Consider the following 24,985-nt stretch of genomic DNA (forward strand, 5'->3'; position numbering starts at 1 on the left):
GTAACGATGGTTGGTAACAAACTGGCGCCCACTTGTGGCAGCATTTTGGAAGTTCGGATAAGGGGTATTCGACCTGTATTATTATCAGACAATAGATTAGATGGTTTATTTTGGCCCAAGCTAGTACTGTAATCACTGGCTTTTTAAAAAATATACAACATATTTTGCTCTCAACAATTAATTAAATTTTGAGCAAGGGAAAATACATTCTCAAGAACAATTGAATTTTTGTACTAGCAGCTTAATTATTTCACTACATACTAATAGACGATAGAATCCTCTGTGGCTTGGTACCATGCTGTACAACTTGATGCAATTGTAATTCAGAAAACCTCAGGTAAAGTATGAATACACAAAAAGGTACTAATAAAGCAGCAGTCATAAAATACCCATGATACTTATCCAACATCATTGTTTCATAAGATATGTATATACAGGGATGAACATTTTATTCATTAACATTCATTCTTTTTGGTTAATTTCTTTGCTACTGCTAATTTAAAAACCACTCTTACATTTAATATGTAAAATCTGGAGGCACATGTCAGGCATTTGCTGCTTTCTCCAATGGATTTCTATGAAGTGTAAATTGGTCATTTGCTTTATCCCTAAAAGGATTTGATGCAGTGCCTTTCATAAATATCCTCCAACCATTCACTACATGTATTGCTTCAGTAAACCTGTGTCTGTGACCTTAACTGATTGCAAATTGGATTATTCATACATTTTAATGAAATAGAGTGGTTTTTTGCCTTCGTTGCTTTTCAATAGAGCCTTGTGTTTGAGAAGGCAGTTTCATTACTTGCTGGTTTTCTGCTTGTATGAATGAGCAGGATATGGCCAGCTCGGTATTTCCTGTGCATCGCTCTGCTAATTTGATCATTAAGTTCACAAAGTGTCATTTGTGTTTTCTCACACAGCTGGAATTTTAAAAAAGCTAAAGATTTTCAACCTTTATATGCATAGTTATAATAAATATGGTGATATTTGGCCGTATTTTTAAAATTATGTATATTGAAATAGATGTCTTCACATTTCTTAATGTAATGCAGCATAATGAATTTGGGACATCCTGCGGTCTTAAATTTTTATTTTAAAATATTTTAATACAATACAAGACATTTGTCTTAAACTATTGTTATTGGGTTTGTCTTTGTTGCAGTTATCGCTGAAATGCAGAGCCTCAGGGGTAACCCAACATGTTTTCCAGGCATATGAAATAATTTTGAAGAATTAAAGCAATTTGATGACTCTTGACTGGCAGAGGATCTCAGCATTTGTGGTGTTTTATTTCAAAAGCCTATAAGCACTGATAATGGACAGAATTTATAAATGTGACACCTTGGTGCCACTGAAAAAGTTGCATTATTGTGAAGGGTATTTATTGTATACTCAAGATCTGAGTATATTAACCCATTAACTCTAAAAGTCTATTGTACAATCTTAGTATATCTAGATCCATAATTATGCTAATAACTAGCTTTAAATACAAGATTCGTATATTTGCTATGTTGACTTGTCTCCAAACCCAGTCATATGAATGTATACAGTAATATCATGACATGGTGAATTGCAGAGTATGTGAAGAGACTGTGCTCAATACACCACCATTCCAACCATTGGGTAATGGTCCTTGTTAAAATTTGTATCTTCATAATGTGTGATGTGACTGAAATTTTGTGGTATGACATTTTGTGTGATTTGTACATTATTAACTATGATTCATGCTGATAATATATGCTTTGGGTTCCACCATTGCCGTTAAGGTGTTGATCAATAGTTATATCAAAAATAAACTGGAATTGTGGGGAAAAAGTAATCAGATGACTGTAACAAAATGTTATTGGTAATCTGTTTTATATCATGACACATATGATGGTACATGAAATTTGGAAAGCAATAATATAACCATTTACGGAGCAGAAACAGGCCATGTCGGCCTTTCGAGTCCGCACCGGTTCACTAGAACAACTCCACTAGCTCAATCCTCCCGCTCACTGCCAAGTACACATCCAACTTTCTCTTAAATGACGGAAGGGACTCTGACGCAACTATCTCATTCGGAAGTTCATTCCATTCTGCCACCATTCGCTGAGTGAAAAAGCCACCTCTTAATATTTCTCCTCAAGTTTTGCCCCCTTACCCTTAACTTATGCCCTCTTGTTCCAACCTCCCCTGCCCTCAGGGGAAACAGTCTGTTTATTTCTAGTCTATCTATTCCTTTCATAATTTTAAATACCTCTATCAAGTCCCCTCTCATTCGTCTCCGATCCAATGAATAAAGTCCCATTCTCCTTTACCTCTCCCTGTAATCCAGATGCTGTAAGCCAGGCAGCATCCTTGTAAACCTCTGCACCCTCTCTACCTTATCTATATCCTTTCCATAATTTGGAGACCAGAACTGAGTGCAGTACTCCAAACCTGGCCTCACCAATGCCTTAAACAGCTGCAGCATCACTTCTCAGCCCCTATACTCTATACTATGATTTATGAAGGTCAGCATACCATATGCCTTCTTAACCACCCTGTCTACATGGGAATCCACCTTCAGTGAACTCTGTACCATAACCCCCAGGTCCCTTTGCTCCTCTGTGTGCCTCAATGCCCTCCCCTTAACTGTATATGTCCTATTCTGGTTATTTTTACTGAATTGCAACACCTCACACTTGTCTACATTGAATTCCATCTGCCATCTTTCAGCCCACTCTTCCAAATAAACCAAATCCTTCTGTGATCCAAGAAAATCTACCTCACTATCCACCACTCCCCCTATTTTCTTATCATCCGCATATTTTCTTACCCAGTTAACCACACCCTCCTCTAAATCATTAATATAAATGATAAACAACAAGGGACCCAGCACTGATCCCTGAGGCACCCCGCTTGTCACAGACTTCCAACCTGACATACAGTTGTCCACCATGACTCTCTGCTGTCCATCTCCCAGCCACCTCTGAACCCATGTCACAATCTCTCTACTAATTCCTAGCATTATTCCTATTCCTAGCATAACCTTACATGTGGAACCTTATCAAAAGCCTTTCTAAAATCCAAATAGATCACATCCACTGCTCTACCTTCATCCACCTTTTTTGTCACTTCCACAAAAAACTCAACAAGGTTCGTCAAACATGACTTTCCTTTTACAAACCCATGTTGGGTGCCTCTAATCAATCCCTGCCTATCCAGATATGTGTGTATACTACCTCGAAGAACACCCTTCATAACCTTCCCCACCACTGAAGTCAAACTTACTAGCCGATAATTACTTGGCCTACACCTACTGCCTTCTTTTTGAACAATGAAACAACATTTGCAACCCTCCAATCCCATGGTACCACCCCTCCTCCAGTGATCTTTGAAAAATCACTGTCAGTGCCCCTGCTATTTGTTCCCTGACCTCCCTTAAAGTCCTGGGGAAAATCTCATCAGGAGCAGGAGACTTATCCACCTTAATTGACCCTAGAAGCTCCAAAACTTTCACCTTACTAATCCCTATCCTTTCCATAACTAAGCCCTTTGCCTCTCTTATCTCGTATAGTCTAATGTCACTTTCCCTTGTGAATACGGATGAGAAAAAAATTGTTCAATATTTCTCCCATCTCATACAGTTCCTGACATAGTTCACCGGTCCCATCATCCAGTGGACCTATTCTATCCTTAACCCTCCTTTTACTGTTCACATATCTGTAAAAACCCTTAGGATTCACCTTCGCCATATTAGCTATGGACTCCTTATACCTTTTTGCCTTTCTAATTTCCCTCTTAAGGTTCTTCCTGCAATCTAAGTAATGACCATACATCTCCTCAATCCCTTGTTTTTTTTTATATTTGGTATAGGCCTCCCTCTTGTCCCGAACCAACTTCTTAATTTCACCAGAAAACCACGGCTCCCTCGAACCTTTAGTCTTCCCCTTCGGCCTGACTGGAACATAAAGACCCTGTACTCTCAAAATTTCACCCCTAAATGCCCCCCAAATTTCCTCTACATCCTTTCCGGCAAAAAGATCAGCCCACACAACTCTCTGCAAATCCCTTCTCATTTCTCCAACTCTGGGACCTTCCCCCACTCGAAGACCTTCAACCCAACCTCGGACCCGACCTATCCCTTCCATCATTAAGCTAAAGCTAATGGACCCATGGTCACTGGATCCGAAGTTCTCTCCAACGCTTACCTCCGTCACCTGCCCCATTGCATTCCCAAACAACAGATCTAACACCGCTCCCCCTCTAGTTGGCGCCTCAAAATATTGCTGCAAAAAGTAATCCTGAACACAATGCATAAATACTAAGCCATCCAGCCATCCAATCTATGTTTGGAAAAATTAAAATCCCCAACCAACACCACCCTATTTCTCCTGCACATCTCACCTATTTCCTTGCACATTTGCTCTTCTAGTTCCCTTTCCCCATTTGGAGGCCTATAATACACCCCCATAATAGTAACCTCACCCTTCTTATTTTTCAGCTCTACCCACACTGCCTCCCTTGATGAGCCCTCCAGTCTACCTTGCCTCAGCATTGCTATAATATCCTCCCTGACAAGTAATGCCACACCTCCCCCTCTTAATCCACCAACTCTGTCACATCTAAAGCAGTGAAATCCTGCAACATTCAACTGCCAGTCACAAACTTCCTTCAACCATGTCTCGCTAATGGCCACAACATCATAATGCCACATGTCAATCCACACCTTTAGCTCATCCAGCTTCCTTACAATGCTCCTCGCATTAAAATAAATACATCTCAGGGATCTCCTACATCCTACCTTCTGCATATCCTCCTCTCTTCCATTCTCACAATTTTCACTACAACATCTTTTTACTACTTCCTGCTTTTCCTCCCTCAAATTATTCAAACTTGTTTCTTTCCTTAGCCTACTAACCCTCACCCTGCTGCCCTGCCTAACTTGAAACCCTGTCCCCAACCATACTAGTTTAAACCCCGACAGCCCTAGCAAATGCCTCCACCAGGAGACTGGTCCCTCTGGGATTAAGATGTAACCCATCATTATGGTATAGGTCCCATCTTTCCCAAAAAAGGTCCCAGTGGTCCAAGAACTTGAAACCCTGTCTCTTACTCCACCCCTTTAGCCACACGTTTAACCTCCACCTAATTCTATTTCTGCCCTCACTGTCCCATGGCACAGGAAGAAATCCAGAAATTTTGCCCCCTAGTGGTCCTCTTTTTAAGATCCCTACCCAACTCCCTGTACTCATTCTGCAGGACCACTTCATCCTTCCTTCCAACATCATTGGTACCAACATGCACCACAACCTCAGGCTCCTCACCCTCCCCATCTATTTGGTCCAGTTCAAAGTAACCATTCATTTTAGGCTACATTGTTATTTTAAATGTTTTGCACAGCAATGTACATTCTAATTGCAAAGCTATAATCATTGGAATATAAAATCTGGTGAAACAAATCTCAATCCAGTGCCATCAATTGAAAATACACTGAGTGTCATTATCTGCCATGCCACATTAGTTCCAGCTGGTTGCCTCTTTATCTTTTGTATTATTATGCAAAGCAACATATTGCTGATTGGGAAGTTATTTAATCTACGCAGTCTATCTGAATATGGAAGTTGCTGAGAATATTTGGTTTAATAATTGTGCAGAATTTTTGTCGCAAAAATTATCCTTAACAGTGATTTTTCAAATGTCATTAAAGATGGGTATAGTACTGGAGGATTGGCGTATTGCATAAGTGATTCCATTGTTTAAAAAGAGTTTGAGGAGTAAGCCTAGCAGTTATCAGACTGTAAGTTTGACGTCTGTGGTTGATAAATTAATGGAAAGCGTTCTTAGTATATATAAGCAGCTGGAGAGACAGGGTCTGATCAGGAACACTCAACACGGATTTGTGGGTGGAAGGTCATGTTTGACCAATCTTGTTGAATTTTTTGAAGAGGTGACTAGGAATGTTGATGAAGGTAGAGCAGTGGATGTTGTCTATATGGACTTCAGTAAAGCCTTCGATAAGGTTCCACGTGGAAGGTTGGTTAGGAAGGTTCAGTCGTTAGGTGTTAATTTTGAGATAGTCAAATGGATTCAACAGAGGCTGGAAAAGAGATGCCAGAGAGTCGTAAGTGGACAAGCGGTGTTCCTCAGGGATCTGTATTGGGTTATTTGTCATATACATTAATGATCTGGATGATGGGGTAGTAAATTGGATTAATAAATATGCAGATGATTCTAAAATAGGTGGAATTGTGGATAATGAACAAGGTTTTCAAAGATTGCAGAGGGATTTGGACGGCTAAGAAGAGTGGGCTGAAAGATGGCGGATGAAGTATAATGCTGATAAGTGTGAAGTGCTTCATTTTGGAAGGAATAATCACAACAGGACATACGTACTAAAGGTATTGAAGAATGGAGTAAGATCTAGGAATAACAGTACATCGTTCCCTGAAGGTAGAATCTTATGTGGATAGGGTTGTGAAGAAGGCTTTTAGTATGCTGGCCTTTATAAATCAATGCATAGAATATAGGAGTTGGGAAGTGATGTTAAGACTATACAGGCATTGATAAGGCCAAACTTAGAGTACTGTGTGCTGTTCTGGTCACCGAATTATAGGAAGAATACCAGCAAGGTAGAGTGCAGAGAAGATTTACAAAAAATGTTACCTGGGTTTCAGCATCCAGATTACAAAGAAAGATTGAGAAAATTAGGTCCTTATTCTTTGGAGTGTAGAAGGTTGAGAGGGGACTTGATAGAGGTATTTAAGATTACGAGAGGGATAGATAAAGTTGATGTGGATAGTAGGCTTTTTCCATTGAGAGTAGGAGATATTGAAACTAGAGATTATGAGTTGAGAGTTATGGGGCAAAAGTTTAGAAGTAATGGGGAACTTATTACTCAAGAGAGTGGTGGCTGTGTGGAATGTGCTTCCGGGAGAAGTAGTGGCGGCAGGGTCAATTTTGTTATTTAAGGAAAAATTGAATAGGTATATGGATGGGAAGGGAAAGGAGGGTGATGGACAGGGTGCAGGTTGGTAGGACTAGAGTAGAGTACTTAGTTAGGTGTGGACTAGAAGGGCCAAAATGGCCTGTTTCCATGCTGTAATTGTTTTATGGTTAAATGGGTAGTTGAAGGTCAGATAATCCTGGGTCAGAATTTTTGGACATAAAGGCAGAAGAATAATATGTGCAAGACCAACTTTTCATTTCAAATGAATGCGAACAGTTTTCAAAATTCTTGCATGGGACCAACACCCCTTCAGCTGTAGAAGTGAAACTTGTGCTTCTGTTACAGTAGGTACAATCCAGGCATCCAACTGACAATCTAGAAAATTATTCATCTATGTTCTCTTCACCCTCCCCTCCCCCAGCCAAAAAGCTTTCAATTTTCAGCAAGTGATAAATGTGGTTGACATTACTACCATGTCTAAAACCTTCCTCCTGCAGCCCACTGTGGGAGTTGGTTATAGATTATGTCACTACTCTTGTTCTAACGTGAGGGTGATTCCCCTTGACATAAAGTAGTATTTGATCCAGTGGGGAAGCATGGAGACCTGGTAAAACTGAAGTCAATCAATGTGAACAGGATAATATTTTGTGATTGAAGTCTTACCTCATGATGGTAAATGGAAGTCGACCATACCAGCCCCTGGACATTATTGCCGGCGTTCGGTCTTGCACTCATCCATCTTTAGCTGCTTTTTCCAGGAATGTTTATCAAAATTTAGTCTTAAGTAGCAAATAATGTTCATGCCCCAAGTGATATGAACACCCAGTAGTAATAGCCTAAGAGCCACCATTGACCAGAACCTCAAAATATCCAGCCATCTGGCAACAGCAGTTCAAAGGCTGGGTATCCTCTTGCAGGTGATTCAACTGGCATGCTAAGGCACAAATTGTGAATATGATTAAATATTCTCCACTTTCCTGGATTTTTTTTTAAGGTCATCCCTTAGCAATGCTTTTGGTCATCTCTTTAAGCACCCCTTCTTTGGGGTCACACCTATAGACATCTTGGGTGCAGAACCGTAGTTGTTGATGCTGCAATCAATGATGTTAACATTCAGATTAGACAATAAAATAATTGGAGAAGATTCTATAATGATATATAATTCCCAATTTATTCTTTTGCTCTCCCACATCAGAGAGCCATTGATCAACTTAGTTAACCTTTTCAACAGAAGAACATAAACAGTAGGTCAGTTGGCCACTTGAGTCTGATCCAATCTTGGTCTCAACTCCACCTTCCTGCTCTTTCCCCCAATCCATCAACTCCCTTGTAATTCAAATGACTGTCAATCTTCACAGTATCTATATTCAGTGATGTTAATTGTTGAGAATGGGGGGGGGGGGGGAGGAAAAAAAATGATTCATCATCCTCTGACAGAAGAAATTCCTCCCAAACTCTATTCTGTATGGCAACGTACCATCATTCGAGATACCCTTGCAAGGGAAAGAATCCTTTAGCCTTGTACCCTGTTACAATTATTTTAAACTGCAATGAAAATAGGCTCAATCTGCTAAACCTCTCAAAGATCAGCCTCTTCATCCAAGAAATCAGCAAAAGTAAAGCTGCTCACTGATGCAAGTATAACAATAAATATGAAGATCAGAACTATATGTAGTACTTGTAACAGTCTTTTTTTCTTTGTCTTGGCTTTGTGGACGAAGATTTATGGAGGGGTAAAGTCCACGTCAGCTGCAGGCTCGTTTGTGGCTGACAAGTCCGATGTGGGACAGGCAGGCACGGATGCAGGGGAAAATTGGTGGGTTGGGGTTGGGTGTTGGGTTTTTCCTCCTTTGTCTTTTGTCAGTGAGGTGGACTCTGCGGTCTTCTTCAAAGGAGGTTGCTGCCCGCCGAACTGTGAGGTGCCAAGATGCACGGTACAGTACCATGTAAAGTTATATCAAAACATTCCTTTTACACACCTTGCAATGAAGACCAGAATAGCTCTGCTCAACCTGCATGCTGAACCTTTGTGTTTCATGCACTGGGACCTGTAGACTGTGATGATTTGAAGTCTCAAGCCATTTAAATAGATTTTTCATTCTTCCAAAGTGGATAATTCACATTTTCCCACATTATGCCCCCATCTGGTGCCAACTTGCTCACTCAATTAACCTCTCCATGATCTTCTTGTAAAGAAACAGGTTAACCATTTAGATCAGGGTCTCTTCCTCCAAAATGGGAGGGGAGAGTTAACAGTTTTAAAAACCAAGTTGGGGGAATGAGTAAGGTATGTCACAAAAGATCATATGGTGATAGGTTAAGCCAGATCAGGGGAAAGCTGACTTATAGAAATGAGGTGAGAAAGGGACTCGAGCAGAATAATGGGTACCAATGAGAACAGTCCACCTGGAGTTTATTCCAATTTGAAGATGGTTTTCCCTCTAGTTTATATTGGCCCTCATTCTGTCTGTGTATTGTAAGAATTAGAGGTGTCCAACAGGAAGCTCTTTATTACCCCTTACCCCTGTGGATCAAGTGCAGATACTTGGCAAAATTATCACCTAATACGCATTGGGTTTCTCAAATGTAAGAGAAACTGATTCTTTAGGTTAATTCCACTGATTTATTTTGTCTCTCAGTTCTGTAGAATTAATTGAATTTGCAACACACACCATTTAGTACAGGTCACCTTATTCAATCAGAACTCTCAGGTCTAATTTCCTGTCCTTTCTTTGGTCTCCATTGCATGCCTATTCAATTACTTTTTCCAATTTACTTTTACATTTTATAGCCTCTGCAACAATGTCACTGCTGTCAAGAGGAAGGAGACAAACCAATTTCAATAATTCAATTGCAGAAGTTGGTGGCTCCTGATTAATGTGCATCAGCTCAACCACATTTCTCATCAACAGCACTATTACCTGTTGCAGTGTTTATTTCTGGATTTTAATATTATTTCTATAGTGCAAAAGATTAAAGACCTAGTTAAAATCCATTTTGGCAAAAGTTACGAGAGTGCTGCTTTTATAAAGAGCTCCAGCGAGGGTAAATATTCAGCAGGTCAAGTTGGAGAGGTTAATTTTTTTTTAATTTAGACATTCAGCACAGTTACAGGCCCTTTCAGCCCACAAGTCGTGCCACCCAATCGACCTTCAATCCCCAGTACCTGGCTGGAAACTGAAATCCCTGGTGAAAACCTACACGGGCACAGGGAGAATGTACAAACTCCTTACAGAAAGAAACATTTCTTTTATTGCCACTTCTTTCATTGAGAATTTTAACTCCAGATTTACACCATCTGCAATGTTTTACATTTGTTTTACAGTAATAAAGTGTCATTGTTCAAGTTTCACAATTTGAGGAATAGATCAAAAAGAAAACAAATAAAGACGAAGCTAAGAAGGCCCAGAAGTATTGAAAACCGGTGCCAGCCTTTGCTCAGTACTAGCACTGCTGAACATCAGGGAACTTGTCTTGGTAGCAGATTCTTGGTTCTTTTAGTTTGTTGAACCCAACTGGATGCATGTTCATCCAAAACATTGGATCCTGGGAGGTGGTGGATACAGGAAATCAATTGGTCAACTTAGGTTCCTGAAATCTTGGAATTTCATAAACTAGCTGAGATTTCTGGCAATAGGCAGAGAGTTTCAATAAGGCTGAATTCAATCAGAACTGAACACATTGTTTGATCTGGTATTTTGTAATACAGTGAGTATGTGAAGGGTATTGCATTTCAGCTAAATGTTAAACTGGGGTTCAGTCTGCCTCACCAGTGACAGGAGTCACGTGATGGAGTAGTGGCCAGTAGGAGAATACCAGCCCACTCCAGAAAAGAAAAAAAAGTGAAGGAAAAGCAAAACCCCAGATACACAAAACACAACAAATAAAAGATAAAGATAAAGCGAGGAAGTGGCGCACTGAGTGAGTGGGGCACTGAAGGAGTGGGACTTCCAGCCTTTGGCTCAACAGGCTTAGGCAAAAGGAGGCAAGGAGAAAGGTAAGTGGCATTATTTTAGCTCAGTCATGCCTATGGGGTTAGTGCTTTGTACTGAATGTCAGATGTGGGAACCATGGGTGAGTCCCACCCTCCCAAATAGCCACATCTGCATCAGGTGCACCGAGATGCAGTTCCTTAAGGACCGAGTTGGGGAACTGGAGCTGCAACTTGAGGACCTACAGCTGGTAAGGGAGAGTGAGGAGTTGATAGATTCAACTTTCAGGAACATAGTTACCCCAAGACCAGATGTGTCAGGTAAGTGGGTAACTGTCAGGGGAGGGAAGAAAAATACCAGGAAAATGGAGAGCACACCTGTGAATATCCCTCTCTGTAACAGGTATATTTTGTTGGATGCTGTTGAGGGAGATGACCTGATAGAAGCTGGCAGCGGTGACCAGGTCGCTGGCACTGAGCCTGGTATGGTGGACCAAAAGGTAAAGAGGAATGAGGTGGTCATTGGGGACTCCATTGTCAGAAATACAGACAGGAGATTCTGTGAGCCAGGTAGGTATGCCCGCATGGTGTGCTGCCTCCCTGGTGCAAGGGTGCGGGATATCTCAAATCGGGTCCAGGGTATTCTAAAAGGGGAAGGCGATGTCTTGGTACATGTGGGTACCAATGACATAGATAAAAAGGAGGAAGTACTGAAAAAGGATTACAGAGAGCTAGGACAGAAACTAAGAAATAGGACAGCCAGGGTGGTGATCTCTGGTTTGCTACCTGTGCCAAGTGCAACTGAGGACAAAAGTGGAAGGTTAAGAAAAATGAATGTGTGGCAGAGGGGCTGGTATAAAGGACAGGGTTTTGGCTTCTTGGATCATTGGGATCTCTTTTGGGGAAGGCATAATCTCTACAAGAAGGATGGGTTACACCTAAACCCAAAAGGGGTCAATATATTGGCAGCTAGGGTTGGTACAGCCGTCGGGTGCGGTTTAAACTAATTTGGTAGGGGGGTGGGAACCTGTATGATAGGGCAAAGGACAGAAAAGATAAAACAGGAAAAGTTAGGTTAGGCAGCAAAAGTAAAAAATCAGAAAGAGCAAGGAGGGTGAAAAAAGCAAATCTGAAGGCTTTATATCTTAATGCAAGAAGCATTCAGAACAAGGTAGATGAATTAGCTGGGGAAATTGAGATAAACAAATATGATTTGATTGGAATTACAGAAACATGGCTGCAGGGTGAGCAAGCCTGGGAACTTAACATCCCGGGGTTATACGATATTTAGGAGGGATCGGCAAGAAAGAAAAGAGGGTGGGGTAGTATTGATAGTGAGAGAATGGACTGACACGATTGACAGGATATCAACTTGGAAGATGCGGAATCTATATGGGTAGAATTGAGGAATAGCAAGGGGTGGTATATAGGCCTCCAAATAGTAGTGTAGAGGTGAGGGAAGACATTAAAAGAGAAATTAGAAAAGCGTGCAATAAGGGAACAGCTGTCATCATGGGAGACTTTAATTTGCATATAGATTGGACTAGCCAAATTAGTAAAAATACCGAGGAGGAGGAATTCCTTGAATGTTTACGGGACGGTTATCTAGACCAATATGTCGAGGAACCAACTCAGGAGCAGGCCATTTTAGATTGGGTATTATGCAATGATAAGGGGCTAATCAACAATCTTGTTGTACGAGGCCCTTTGGATAGGAGCGATCACAATATGATCGAATTCTCACTCGACATGGAGAGTGATGAAATTAAAACCGAGACTAAGGTCCTGAATTTAAATAAAGGGAATTATGATGGTATGAGATGGGAGTTGAGTAAGATTGATTGGGTGGTGTTTATGGGGGAGTTGACTGTGGATAGACAATGGAAAGCATTCACAGATCTAATGGAGAAATTGCAAAAATCGTTTATACTGGTTTGACATAAAAATAAACCAAAAAAGGTGACTCAACCGTGGATAACAAGGGAAATTAGAGACAGCATTAGGTCCAAAGAGAGAGCATATCAATTGGCCAAAAAAAGTACCACAACCGAAGACTGGGAGCAGTTCAAGATGCACCAAAGGAGGACAAAGGGATTAATCAAGAGAGCAAAAATAAATTACGAAAGTAAGCTTGCAGCAAATATAAAAACCAACTGCAAAAGCTTTTATAAATATGTCAAGAGGAAAAGATTGGTGAAATCCAGAGTAGGTCCTTTGCAGTCAGAATCAGGGGAATATATAATGGGGAAGGAAATGGCAGAGCAATTAAATTCTTACTTTAGTTCTGTTTTTACAAGAGGATACAAATAACCTCCCAAGGATGTTGGAAAACATAGAGACTAATGCAAGGGAGGAACTGAAAGAAATCTGTATCTCTAAGGACATGATCTTGGGGAAATTGATGGGATTGAAGGCAGATAAATTCCAAGGGCCTGATAATCTACATCCTAGGGTACTTAAGGAAGTGGCCATTCAGATAGCAGATGCTTTAAGAATTATTTTCCAGAACTTGATAGACTCAGGATCAGTACCCATGGATTGGAGGGTAGCTAATGTTACCCCACTATTTAAAAAGGGGGGTAGAGAAAAAGCGGGGAATTATAGGCCGGTGGGCAAAATGATGGAATCCATTATTAAGGATGTAATAGCGGAGCATATGACTAGCAGAGAAGGGATTGGACGGAGTCAACATGGATTTACAAAAGGTAAATCGTGCTTGACAAATCTATTGGAATTCTTTGAGATGGTGACAGGTAAAATAGATGGGGGAGAGCCAGTGGATGTGGTGTACCTGGACTTCCAAAAGGCCTTCGATAAGGTCCTGCATAAATGACTGGCTTACAAAATCAAGGCTCATGGGATTGGGGGCAAAGTATTGATGTGGATTGAGAACTGGCTGGCAGGTCGAAGACAGAGAGTTGGGATAAATGGCTCATTTTCTGAGTGGTAGACGGTGACCAGTGGGGTGCCACAGGGATCTGTACTGGGTCCCCAGCTGTTCACAATTTACATTAATGATCTGGATGAGGGGATTGGATGTAATATCTCCAAATTTGCAGATGACACTAAGCTAGGAGGGGTGTGCACGGAAGAGGGGGTCAGGAAGCTCCAGTGTGATTTGGATAAATTGAGGGACTGGGCAGATACATGGCAAATACACTACAATGTGGATAAATGTGAGGTTATCCACTTTGGTAATACAAACCGGAGGGCAGATTGCTATTTGAATGGCAATAGATTAAGAGATGGGGAAGTGCAGAGAGACCTAGGGGTACTTGTACACCAGTCTCTGAAGGCGAGCATGCAGGTACAGCAGGCGGTTAAAAAGGCAAATGGTATGTTGGCCTTCATATCAAGAGGGTTTGAGTATAGGAACAAGGATACCTTACTGCAGTTGTACAGGGCCTTGGTGAGACCACACCTGCAGTATTGTGTGCAGTTTTGGTCACCTTATCTAAGGAAGGATGTTCTTGCAATGGAGGGAGTGCAGAGGCGATTCATCAGGCTGATACCTGGAATGGCAGGAATGACTTATGAGGAAAGATTGCGCAAATTGGGATTGTACTCACTGGAGTTTAGAAGATTGAGAGGGGATCTCATAGACACATATAAAATTCTAGCAGGACTGGACAGAATGGATGCAGATGGGATGTTTCCAATGACGGGGCCATGATTTGAGGATAACAATAGGCAAACCATTTAGGACCGAGATGAGGAGGAATTTCTTTTCCGAGAGGGTGGTGAATCTGTGGAATTCATTGCCACAGAGGGCAGTAGAGGCAGGTTCATTAAATATATTTAAGAGGGAATTAGATATATTTCTTCAGTATAAGGGTATTAAAGGTTACGGAGAGAAGGCAGGGACGGGGTACTGAACTTTAAGATCAGCCATGATCTCGTTGAATGGCGGAGCAGACTCGAAGGGTTGAATGACCTACTCCTGCTCCTATCTTCTATGTTTCTATGTGTGGAGAAAAGAAAGGAAATGGCACCCAAGAAAGAAAAACCAAAAACAACAGGGAAAACAAGAAGGAAAGGTGTCGGAAGAGAAAGGAGAAGGCCTTACCTGCACAAAAAAGCAGGGAACCACCGTGGACAGAGGAGCCCGCTCCCCAACGTTAGTGGAGACCCCGTAGGGTTGCGACCTCCCGACCGCGGGACTGCAAAACATGGCTCACTGAGCCAAACAAAGGTGCACAATGCGCACACAAGGAAAAGGAGAACACCGACAGGAGGGGGGACCAGCTGTGAGTGAACCTACGCAGCCTGAACAGCTGAGAGATACCCGAAAGCAGGGCTCACAGCTGGAAGAAAAGGAAAACAACGGAAAGGGGAGGGATGAGAAAGAAAAACAGAAGCTGGAGGCCCAACAGATAACCAGCCCAGAAAAAGAGAACCATCATCAAGAAGCCATGAAAAAAAAATACCCAACAAACTGAGGCAAGCAGCTCAACAAGAAAGTCAGAAGAGACACGGATACAAGGAAGAGAAGTATAAGATACAAACCCAAGAGCAGACATAGAAGAAGAAGAACACCAAGCTCTGCACAGAGGAATAGAAGGTAAAATAAATGGACAGTACATAGATTTTAAAAATTTCAAGAACAAATGAAAGCATTAAAAGAATGGTTGACACTAGAATTTAGTGAAATGAAAAGTACAGAAAAAAAGTGAGTAGAATAGAGCTGGTCATAACAGATGTAGGGAAAGGATTAGAAAATATGGAAGTGAATGACAAAAAAATTGGAAGAAAGTGACAAAAAAGTTAAAGAAATACAAGAGTTGTTAGCTCAGAAGATGGATATAATGGAAAACTATAGTAGGCAAAACAATATAAAGATAGTGGGCCTAAAGGAAGATGAAGAAGGCAAAGATATGAAAGAATTTATAAAAGAATGGATCCCAAAAGTCCTGGGAATGCCAGAAATGCAGGAAGGAATGGAAATAGAAAGGGCACACAGAACATTAGCCCCGAAACCACAGTCACAACAAAAACCAAGATCAGTTTTAGTAAAATTTCTGAGATATACGACAAGAGAAAATATATTGGAGAAGGCAATGAAAAAAAATTAGAGAAGACAAGAAACCACTGGAATACAAAGGTCCAAAAAAAAATTTTCTACCCAGACATAAGTTTTGAACTCCTAAAGAAGAGGAAGGACTTTAACACAGCAAAATCGATCCTATGGAAAAAAGGCTATAAATTTATGATAAGATATCCAGCGGAGCTTAAAATAAAATAATTATCCCGGGGGAGCAAAACAGATCTGGAGAAAGCACGAGAATTTGCAGAACACCTCCAAGACAGAAAGAGAGATGAAGAGATGTAACAATAATGACGACAAACTACATATAAAGATGTAAAAATAATGTATAAGTAAGAACTAAAGGAGGCAAGAAAATGGAAATAAGGGGGGAAAAAAGGGGAGGGGGTTAAAAAGAAAAGAAAAGGGGGAGTTTTGTTTTAATGTGAAGATAAAAGTCTTTTCTGGAGGGGGTTGGGTGGGGGAGAATAACAGTCACTGCGAAATCAGTTGACGCTTGTGAATGGGTTCGCAGTCCAAATGGAGAGGGGAGTTGTGGTTGCCCGGCAAGGGGCGACACTTGGGGTTAAGGGAATTTTAGATGTGGGAGTAGTTGAAGTATTTTATGTTTCAGAAGTGTTGTCATACATTGAGTTCAAAAAAGGAAAACTGAGAAATGAAAATGGGGAAAAGGGGAAAGGTGGTGGTGAGGAAGCGGAAATTATATGTAAACAGAGTATGAGATGGCCATGTTGAACTATATGACTATAAATATTAATGGAATACCTAACCAAATCAAAAGGAAGAGGCTATTAAATTTACTGAAAAAAGAAAAAATAGATATAGCATTCATGCAGGAAACGCATCTAACTGAAGTGGAACACAATAAATTAAGGAGAGACTGGGTAGGGCACGTAGCAGCAACATCATATAATTCAAAAGCCAGAGGTGTAGCTATATTAATCAATAAAAATGTACCAATCAAAATAGAGGAGGAAATAATAGATCCAGCAGGAAGATATGTAATGATAAAGTGTCAGATATATTCAGAACTCTGGAATTTGGTCAATATATATGCACCTAATGAAGAGGATCAAAAGTTTATGCCAGATATTTTTTTGAAGATTGTAGATACGCAGGGGAATATATTGATAGGAGGGGACTTTAACCTTAATTTGGATTCAAAGATGGATAAAACTGGACAAAAGACTAGCAAAAAGGACAAAGTAGTCAAATTTATGGTTAAATCAATGCAGGAAATGCAACTTTTGGATATATGGAGGAAACAACACCCAAGGGAGAAGGAATATTCATATTATTCGAGTAGACATAAAACATACTCAAGGATTGGCCTGTTGCTGTTGTCAGCCCATATCCAAGGGAGAGTTAGGAAAATGGAATATAAAGCTAGATTGTTATCTGATCATTCACCCCTGTTATTAGCAATAGAGCTGGAGGACATCCCACCGAGAACATATAGATGGAGATTAAACTCCATGCTACTTAAAAGACAAGAATTTAGAGAATTTATTGAGCGCCAATTTAAAATGTACTTTGAAATAAATACGGAATCAGTAAAAGACAAATTTATATTATGGGATGTAATGAAAGCCTTCATCAGAGGGCAGATAATAAGTTATGGGACTAAGATGAAAAAGGACTACAATCGGGAAATAGAACAGCTGGAAAGGGAAATAGTAAGTACAGAAAAAGAACTAGCAACAAGGGAAGATACAACAAAAAGAAGAGAATTGGCGGACAAAAAATTAAAATATGAAACACTACAAACGTATAAGGTGGAGAAGAACATAATGAAAATAAAGTTATGAGCTAGGAGAAAAAATGCACAAAATACTAGCTTGGCAGCTTAAAACAGAACAAGTAAAAGAACGGTATTGGCATCAAGGAAAAAGGACAAACAAATTACATATAACCCAACAGAGATCAATGAAAACTTCACGGAATTCTACGAGCATTTATACCAAACTGAGAAAGAAGACAAAATAGATGTGTTTCTAGTTAAAATTGAACTACCTAAATTGCAAGAAGAGGAGCAAAACAAATTGATAAAACCATTTGATATCGAGGAAATACAGGATATATTAAAAAAGCTACTGAACAATAAAACGCCCAGAGAGGACAGACTCCCAATAGAATTGAATAAAACATTTAAAGAGTTATTAATTCCTCCTCTCCTGGAAGTAATGAACCAGATAGAAGAAACACAAAACTTGCCAGATTCATGTAAAACAGCAATAATTACAGTAGTACCAAAGACGGGGAAAGATCCACTAACACCAGCATCGTATAGACCAATATCTCTACTTAACTCAGATTATAAGATAATAGCAAAACTATTAGCAAACAGATTGGCCGACTGTGTACCAAAAATAGTAAAACTAGATCAAACTGGATTTATTAAGAAAAGACAAACAACGGACAATGTCTGTAAATTCATTAACTTAATCCATGCAGTACAAGGAAATAAGAACCCAACAGTGGCTGTTGCTTTAGATGCAGAGAAAGCCTGTGACAGGGTAGAATGGAATTATTTATTCAAAGTATTACAGAGGTTCAACCTACCAGAGAAATATATTAATTGGATTAAAGCATTATATAAGGGACCAATGGCAAAGGTGACAGTAAATGGATATATATAGAACCAATTTAAATTAAGCAGGTCAACTAGGCAGGGATGTCCACTATCTCCCTCCCTGTTCACTTTAGCAATAGAACCATTGGCAGAACTGATAAGAACAGAAAATAAAATAAAAGGGATAAAAATAAAAGAGAAGGAATATAAAATCAGTTTGTTTGCAGATGACACCATAGTATACTTAACAGAACCAGAATTATCAATAAAAGAATTACATAAAAAATTGAAAGAATATGGAGAAATATCGGGGTACAAGATCAACACAAATAAAAGTGAAGCGATGCCAATGAATAATGTGGATTACACAGAGTTTAGAAAAGAATCACCATTTAAATGGCAAACACAAGCAATCCGATACCTAGGCATTAGATTAGATAATAATTTAGGCCATCTATACAATTTAAATTATCTGCCATTAATGAAGAAATTACAAGATGACTTAGAACATTGGAAAGATTTACCACTAACACTGATAGAAAGGGTAAATTGCATTAAAATGAATATCTTCCCAAGGATACAATACCTATTTCAATTGTTACCAATTCCCTTAACATAGAAATTCTTCAATGAACTAAAGAGAATAATAAGGAAATTCTTATGGAAAGGGGGGAAACTGAGGATAGTGCTAGATAAATTAACAGAATGGTACAAACAAGGTGGTTTGCAGCTACCAAACTTTAAAAATTATTATAGAGCAGCACAATTAAGATATCTATCAGATTTTTATCAAACAAGGGAAAAAAACAGATTTGACCAAGATAGAGCTAGATAAAATAGTGGAGAAGGTACCAGAACATATACTTTATAAGTGGGATGAAAAACTGGTGCAATATAGAAGTACTGCACCATTTACTCAACATTTGGAAGAAGATCACATAGAAAGGAAAAAAAAACAAATTACCAACTACCAAAATTATTATTGACGCAAAATCAACTAATTCCTTTCACAACAGATAGTCTTTCCTTTAGGGAATGGGAGAGAAAAGGAATTAAAAGAATAGAAAATTGTTTTTTGGGAAATAATTTATTATCATTTGAACAAATGAAGTACAAATACGGTATAACTCACGGTACAATGTTTGCATACCACCAACTGAAAACCTACTTCAAGGACAAATTGGGAAGCAGACTGAGTTTATCAGAAGGAAGCAGCTTTGAAATGTGATTACAGACACAATGATGATTAAGATTTATAACAAACATGTACATCAAGCTGCAAGAGAAAGAAAACGATGAAATAAGCTATAAACCCAAAAAGTGGGAAAAAGATCGAAACATAAAAATAAAAAAATGAAATATGGAAAAAGTTATGCTCCGGAACAATGAGAAATATAATAAATACGAGGTTATGCATGATACAATATAATTGGTTACACAGGCTATATATCACGCCCCGAAAATTAAATAAATGGGATCCAACATTATCAGATGTTTTTGCTGTAAGAAGGAAATGGGAACAGCAGTACATGCAATTTGGGCATGTGAGAAAGTGGAAAAGTTTTGGGAAGATCTAAATCAGATACTAAATAAAATCACAAAAATCAAAATACCAAGAAATCCAGAGATCTTTCTTCTAAGTAATATAAGAAGTAAAGAACTTGGACTCGATTTGGATGGAGCACAAAAAAGATTTATTATGATAGCCTTAGCTGTAGAAAAAAATGTATAATGTCAAGCATGAGAGTACAGCAATGATACATAGAAATGAATAAATGTATTCCATTGGAAAAAAGAACCTATAATTTAAAAAATAAAGTCACAGTATTCAAACAAATTTGGGAACCGTACATGGAATACAACAGAGAGGGCCTACCGTGGACCTCCACCCCCTAAAATGACAGAATGAGAAGAAGACGAAATGAACTGACCCAGTGTGTAAAAGTAGAATACACAATTTTCTTGTTTATTTTCATTGTGTGATGACATTGTTTAATGGGTTTATTGTATTGTATATGTTGAACATTTAGTGGGTAGGGAGGAGGGTGGGAAGGAGGGAGGGAAGGGAGGGGGTAAAAGGGGAGAAATGTTTATTGGTTCTTGGACTGTATTCATTGGAGTGTAGAAGAATGAGAGGGGAATCTCATAGAGGCATTTTGAATGCTGAAAGGATTGGACAGAGTAGATGTGAATAAGATGTTTCCTTTGATGGGTGAATCCAGGACAAGAGGGCACAGTCTTAGAATTAGAAGGTACCATTTAAAACAGAGATGAGGAGAAATTCCTTTAGCCAGAGGGTCGTGCATTTGTGGAATTTGTTGCCACACACAGCTGTGGAGGCCTGATCATTGGGAGAGTTTAAAGGGGAGATTGATAGGTATCTAATTAGTTGAGGCATCAAGGGATATGGAACTAGATGTGAGAAAGGTTTAGCTCAGGGTGGATTTGGAGAGCAGACTCAATGTGTCAAATGGCCTTTATCTTTTGACCTCGTGAACATTTTTTCCACTCAGATAACCCCTTAAATAATCCTTTACAAACCTCAGAGCACCTGTGACATCCTATGGCATAGAAAAAATGGTCTGTGGTTAGTAAGGGATTATTTAAGGGGGTATCTGAGTGGAAAAATAAAGGTTGAGTACCATTGATTTAAATACATCTGGCAGAGAAATATCCTGCCTCCACCAGCTCGTTCAGAAGCCAACAGTGGAGCACTTTCCAACATAGTTCTCTTATCCATGCTGCTTACACTGTCAACAGCCCAGGTGGAATAGTCCAGGGTGCAGAGGGGTGCATGACGAGGGGAAGGGTTGTGTCAGTAGTGGGGTATCCTTTTTGCTGGTAGTAGTTTGTAAATGCATGCATGCTTGATGAGCCAAGCTCTGTAGCAGGAGGCAGACACCACAGACCTCAGGCTTTTTGCAACTCAGTGGCATGATCATTGATTGAGCAATTAAAGGAAATGTACAACCACACTAAATATATATAATGTTGTACTTGGTACTAGAACATAACATGCATAATAAAATATCATGAGGTCAAGTTATATGAATCAATTATGACAGACCTTTTATTCTATATGATAGAATCATTAAACCATAACACTACTACAGCACATCAAATAGGCATGATAGAACTATTAGACTATAGAACGTGCATTACAGTACAGAAAGGCCCTGTTAGAACCATTAGGGCAGCAAAAGCATGGGGACACCTGAAGTAGTCAGTGGAAATTATACAAGAAGCCACACACAATTTGACTTGAAATACCCCCACCTATCAATCATTCAGCGACCATTGCAATTTGCAAACTCTGAGTACAATACCATTTCCAGAAACTGTTCTGTCTTTCATAATTTAAACAACATGAGTAATAATTAAAGTGATCACTTACTCCACAGTCAGTCAAATAATCCAATTGAATCAGTTGTCCTCAACTTTTCCCATGAATGACACTGATGCTGCTTGCATGATGAGCATTGATTGACAGGTACCACTGGGACCAATCAGCAGAGCCCAGAACCCCACTACTCATTGGGTGAACTCTGTTTCTGCAACCAAAAGACATGAGCCTTGATTGAGTGACTTGGGTTGGGGGAGGGGGGCATATGCTGGAATATAACAAGGAAGAGTTTAGGAGTCCGGGACCCCTTGAGTCCCAACGAATGACCCGGGCTGGCAGCAGGCACCAAACTACCTATGTAACTACCCAGAAGTGGCACTGGTGGTTCGGTGCCTCAGCTGCCAGCCCAGGTTGTGCTTGTAAGGACCCACACAATCCTTCACCTTCCCAACCACTGAACTATTAGATTTTTAATGTCTCTCCGACCGAATTGGACGTTAAAAATCTAATAATTTGGTGGTGGGAGGAACTGAGGAAGGTGGAGGATTGGTTAGTGGGTGCTGGACTGCTGGTGTGGTTGAATTTTTAAAGCAACTCACCCAGAGCCTGAGTCAAGACCGTTAGTTAAGTAACTAGTGGCAGTCTTGTGGCCGCGGAGCTGCTGGGCTGGCTCACTGAGTGATACTGAGAGGACACTTCTCTGTGACTTCTATGAAGAGACCTCCAAGTCAATCACAGTAGCAACCACCAGAGTGCAAATAATTACTTATCTCCCTCCATGCACTCTCTGGGGGCGAGACAAGCTGCTTTTCAACCCAGCCCCCTTACCCCTCCCATTATCCTCCATCTTCCCACCAAACTCTTAGATTTTTAACCGCTGACTTCTCTCTCACAGACGCAGTAAGTTGAGGCCAGGCAGCAGGTGCCTACCTTTAACTGAGTAGATGCTGAAGCCTACGGGTTTGGGCCCCCTTACCCGCCGGGCCATAGGCTTCAGCCTAATGGTTAATCCTCCACTATCTTCTATGGATCAGGCAATTCAGTATCAAGCTATCAATTCACCTTGGATCCATGCATCTGCACCTTCTGGATCAGCCTAGCAAGAGGGACCTTACCACATGCCTTATTAAACTCTGATGTTGATAAAATCCACTGGCCTACCCTCAGAAACCTTGATCATGTAGAAAAGATTGTAATTATCAAAGGAATAAAGTTCCTAATGAACCATATTCACATGATTTCTTTACCATATCTCACAGCCACCATTTAATGGGAAGTGCAAATTATTGATTAGCATTTGTTCTGTTGGTGTTAATGCTTTTAGAAAAGTTTTAATATTCAAATACAGTTTCATATTTTAAATATTGATCTTTTGCACTGAATTTTCAATGCATTGAATTTGAAATTAAATTGTTAAAATTAAATTTGAATATACCAAACATGCTAATTGCATAGATTTCCATATCTCGAATTATTTGTTACTAATTTTATTGGGATCACAGAGTAGTGATCACTTTTTAGAAGACTGATCCCCATGTCAGAAGAGCAACTAATGCCTGCCACAATCTACAGTTCCATTCCAGAGGATATTGAAAATGTTCATTGTGATATCACCCTTTCAATGTTAAGTAAATATACATTTTATGTAAAGATTTCTTGGTTACACATATCATGAACAATTTGGTTTGCAAGTGGTCATTCTGAAGAAAGTGGAAACAGCTGGATCACATGGTAATGCAAATATAAAACTGATAATGGAAATATAAACTGATAATGGAAATATAAAATTAAAACAGAATATGCCCAGAAAAATCAATGAGCATCATTAGACTGAGTCATTCATTTTCAAAGTATTCAAAGTATTGCTGCCTGTTGTAACATTCTTATCTAATTGTGTAAACATCAATTTACTGGTCGAGTTAGTCAGAATCAGAATTTAATGTCATGAACGCTCACAAAATTCATTGTTTTGTGGCAGCATCTCAGTGCAAACACCCACCTAACAAAATAAAAATAGTCCAAGAAAAAGTCAAAATAATGCAGTGTCAGTGGTTCATTGTTCTGACAGGAATCTGACAGCCAAGGATAGAAGCTGTCCTTGTGTGGCTGAGTGCTCATCTTCAGGAACCTGTATCTCCCCACCACACCGCCCCGCCAACCCCCACCCAACGGTAGCAGTGTGGCAGTCCTTGAGGATGGAGGTTTCTTTTTTAACAGTCTCCCTCTTGTAGATGTCCTCAATGGAGTGAAGTTTGGTGCCTGTGATGTCAATGGCTGAGTTAACCATATAACAATTACAGTACAGAACAGGCATTCTCAGCCCCTCTAGTCCATATTGATCTAAGTGATCTCCTCTAGTCTCATCTACTTGCACTTTACCCATAACCCTCCAGTCCCCTCTCATCCATATACCTATCCAACCTTTCCTTAAATTACAAAATTGACTTTGCTGTGACCACCTCTTCTGGAAGGTTATTCAACTCACCCACCACTCTCTGAGTGAAGAAGTTCCCTCTCATGTTACTTCTAAACTTTTGCCCCCTAGCTCTTAACTCATGTGACCTCTTGTTTGAATCTCCTACCCTCAAGGGAAAGAGCCTATTCACATCTACTCTATCTATCCCTCTCATAATTTTAAATACCTCTATCAAATCCCCCCCGCCCTCAACCTTCTACGCTCCAATGAATAAAGACCTAATCTACTCAATCTTTCTTTACAATCTAGACTTTCAAATCCAGGGAACATTTTAGTAAATCTTCCCTGCACCCTCTCTACCTTATTAATATCCTTCCTATGATTTGGGGTCCAGAACTGTACACAGTATTCTAAATTTGGCCTCACCAATACCTTGAATAGACTCAACATCATCTCCCAACTCCTATATTCTGTGCTTTAATTTATAAAGGCCAGCATACCAAAAGCTTTCTTCACCTCTCTATCCACGAGATTCCACCTTCAAAGAATGATGAACCATTATTCCTAGATCTTTCGGTTCCACTGCATTCCTCAATGCCCTCTCATTTATTATGTATGTCCTGTTTTGATTATTCTTTCCAAAATGAAGCACTTCATACTTTTCAGCATTAACCTCCATCTGCCATCTTTCAGCCCACTCTTCTAAGCAGTCCAAATCCTTCTGCAATCTTTGAAAACCTTCACCACTATCCACAACTCTACCTAT

General features: G+C 39.8%; 1 protein-coding gene across 6 annotated transcripts in view; it reads left to right on the forward strand.

The window, feature by feature from the left end:
* Positions 1–1,819, forward strand: part of ap1b1 (adaptor related protein complex 1 subunit beta 1) — an 85,140-nt gene extending 83,321 nt beyond the window's left edge. For all 6 annotated transcript variants that reach the window (XM_069932883.1, XM_069932886.1, XM_069932884.1 and 3 more), the window contains one exon: positions 1,163–1,819. In XM_069932883.1, the coding sequence (XP_069788984.1) occupies positions 1,163–1,237 (75 nt within the window). In that variant the 3' untranslated portion in view covers positions 1,238–1,819. The remainder of the gene's footprint in view (positions 1–1,162) is intronic.
* Positions 1,820–24,985: the final 23,166 nt, after the last annotated feature.

Source organism: Narcine bancroftii, chromosome 4 (assembly GCF_036971445.1).
Source record: "Narcine bancroftii isolate sNarBan1 chromosome 4, sNarBan1.hap1, whole genome shotgun sequence".
Taxonomy (NCBI): Eukaryota; Metazoa; Chordata; class Chondrichthyes; order Torpediniformes; family Narcinidae; genus Narcine; species Narcine bancroftii.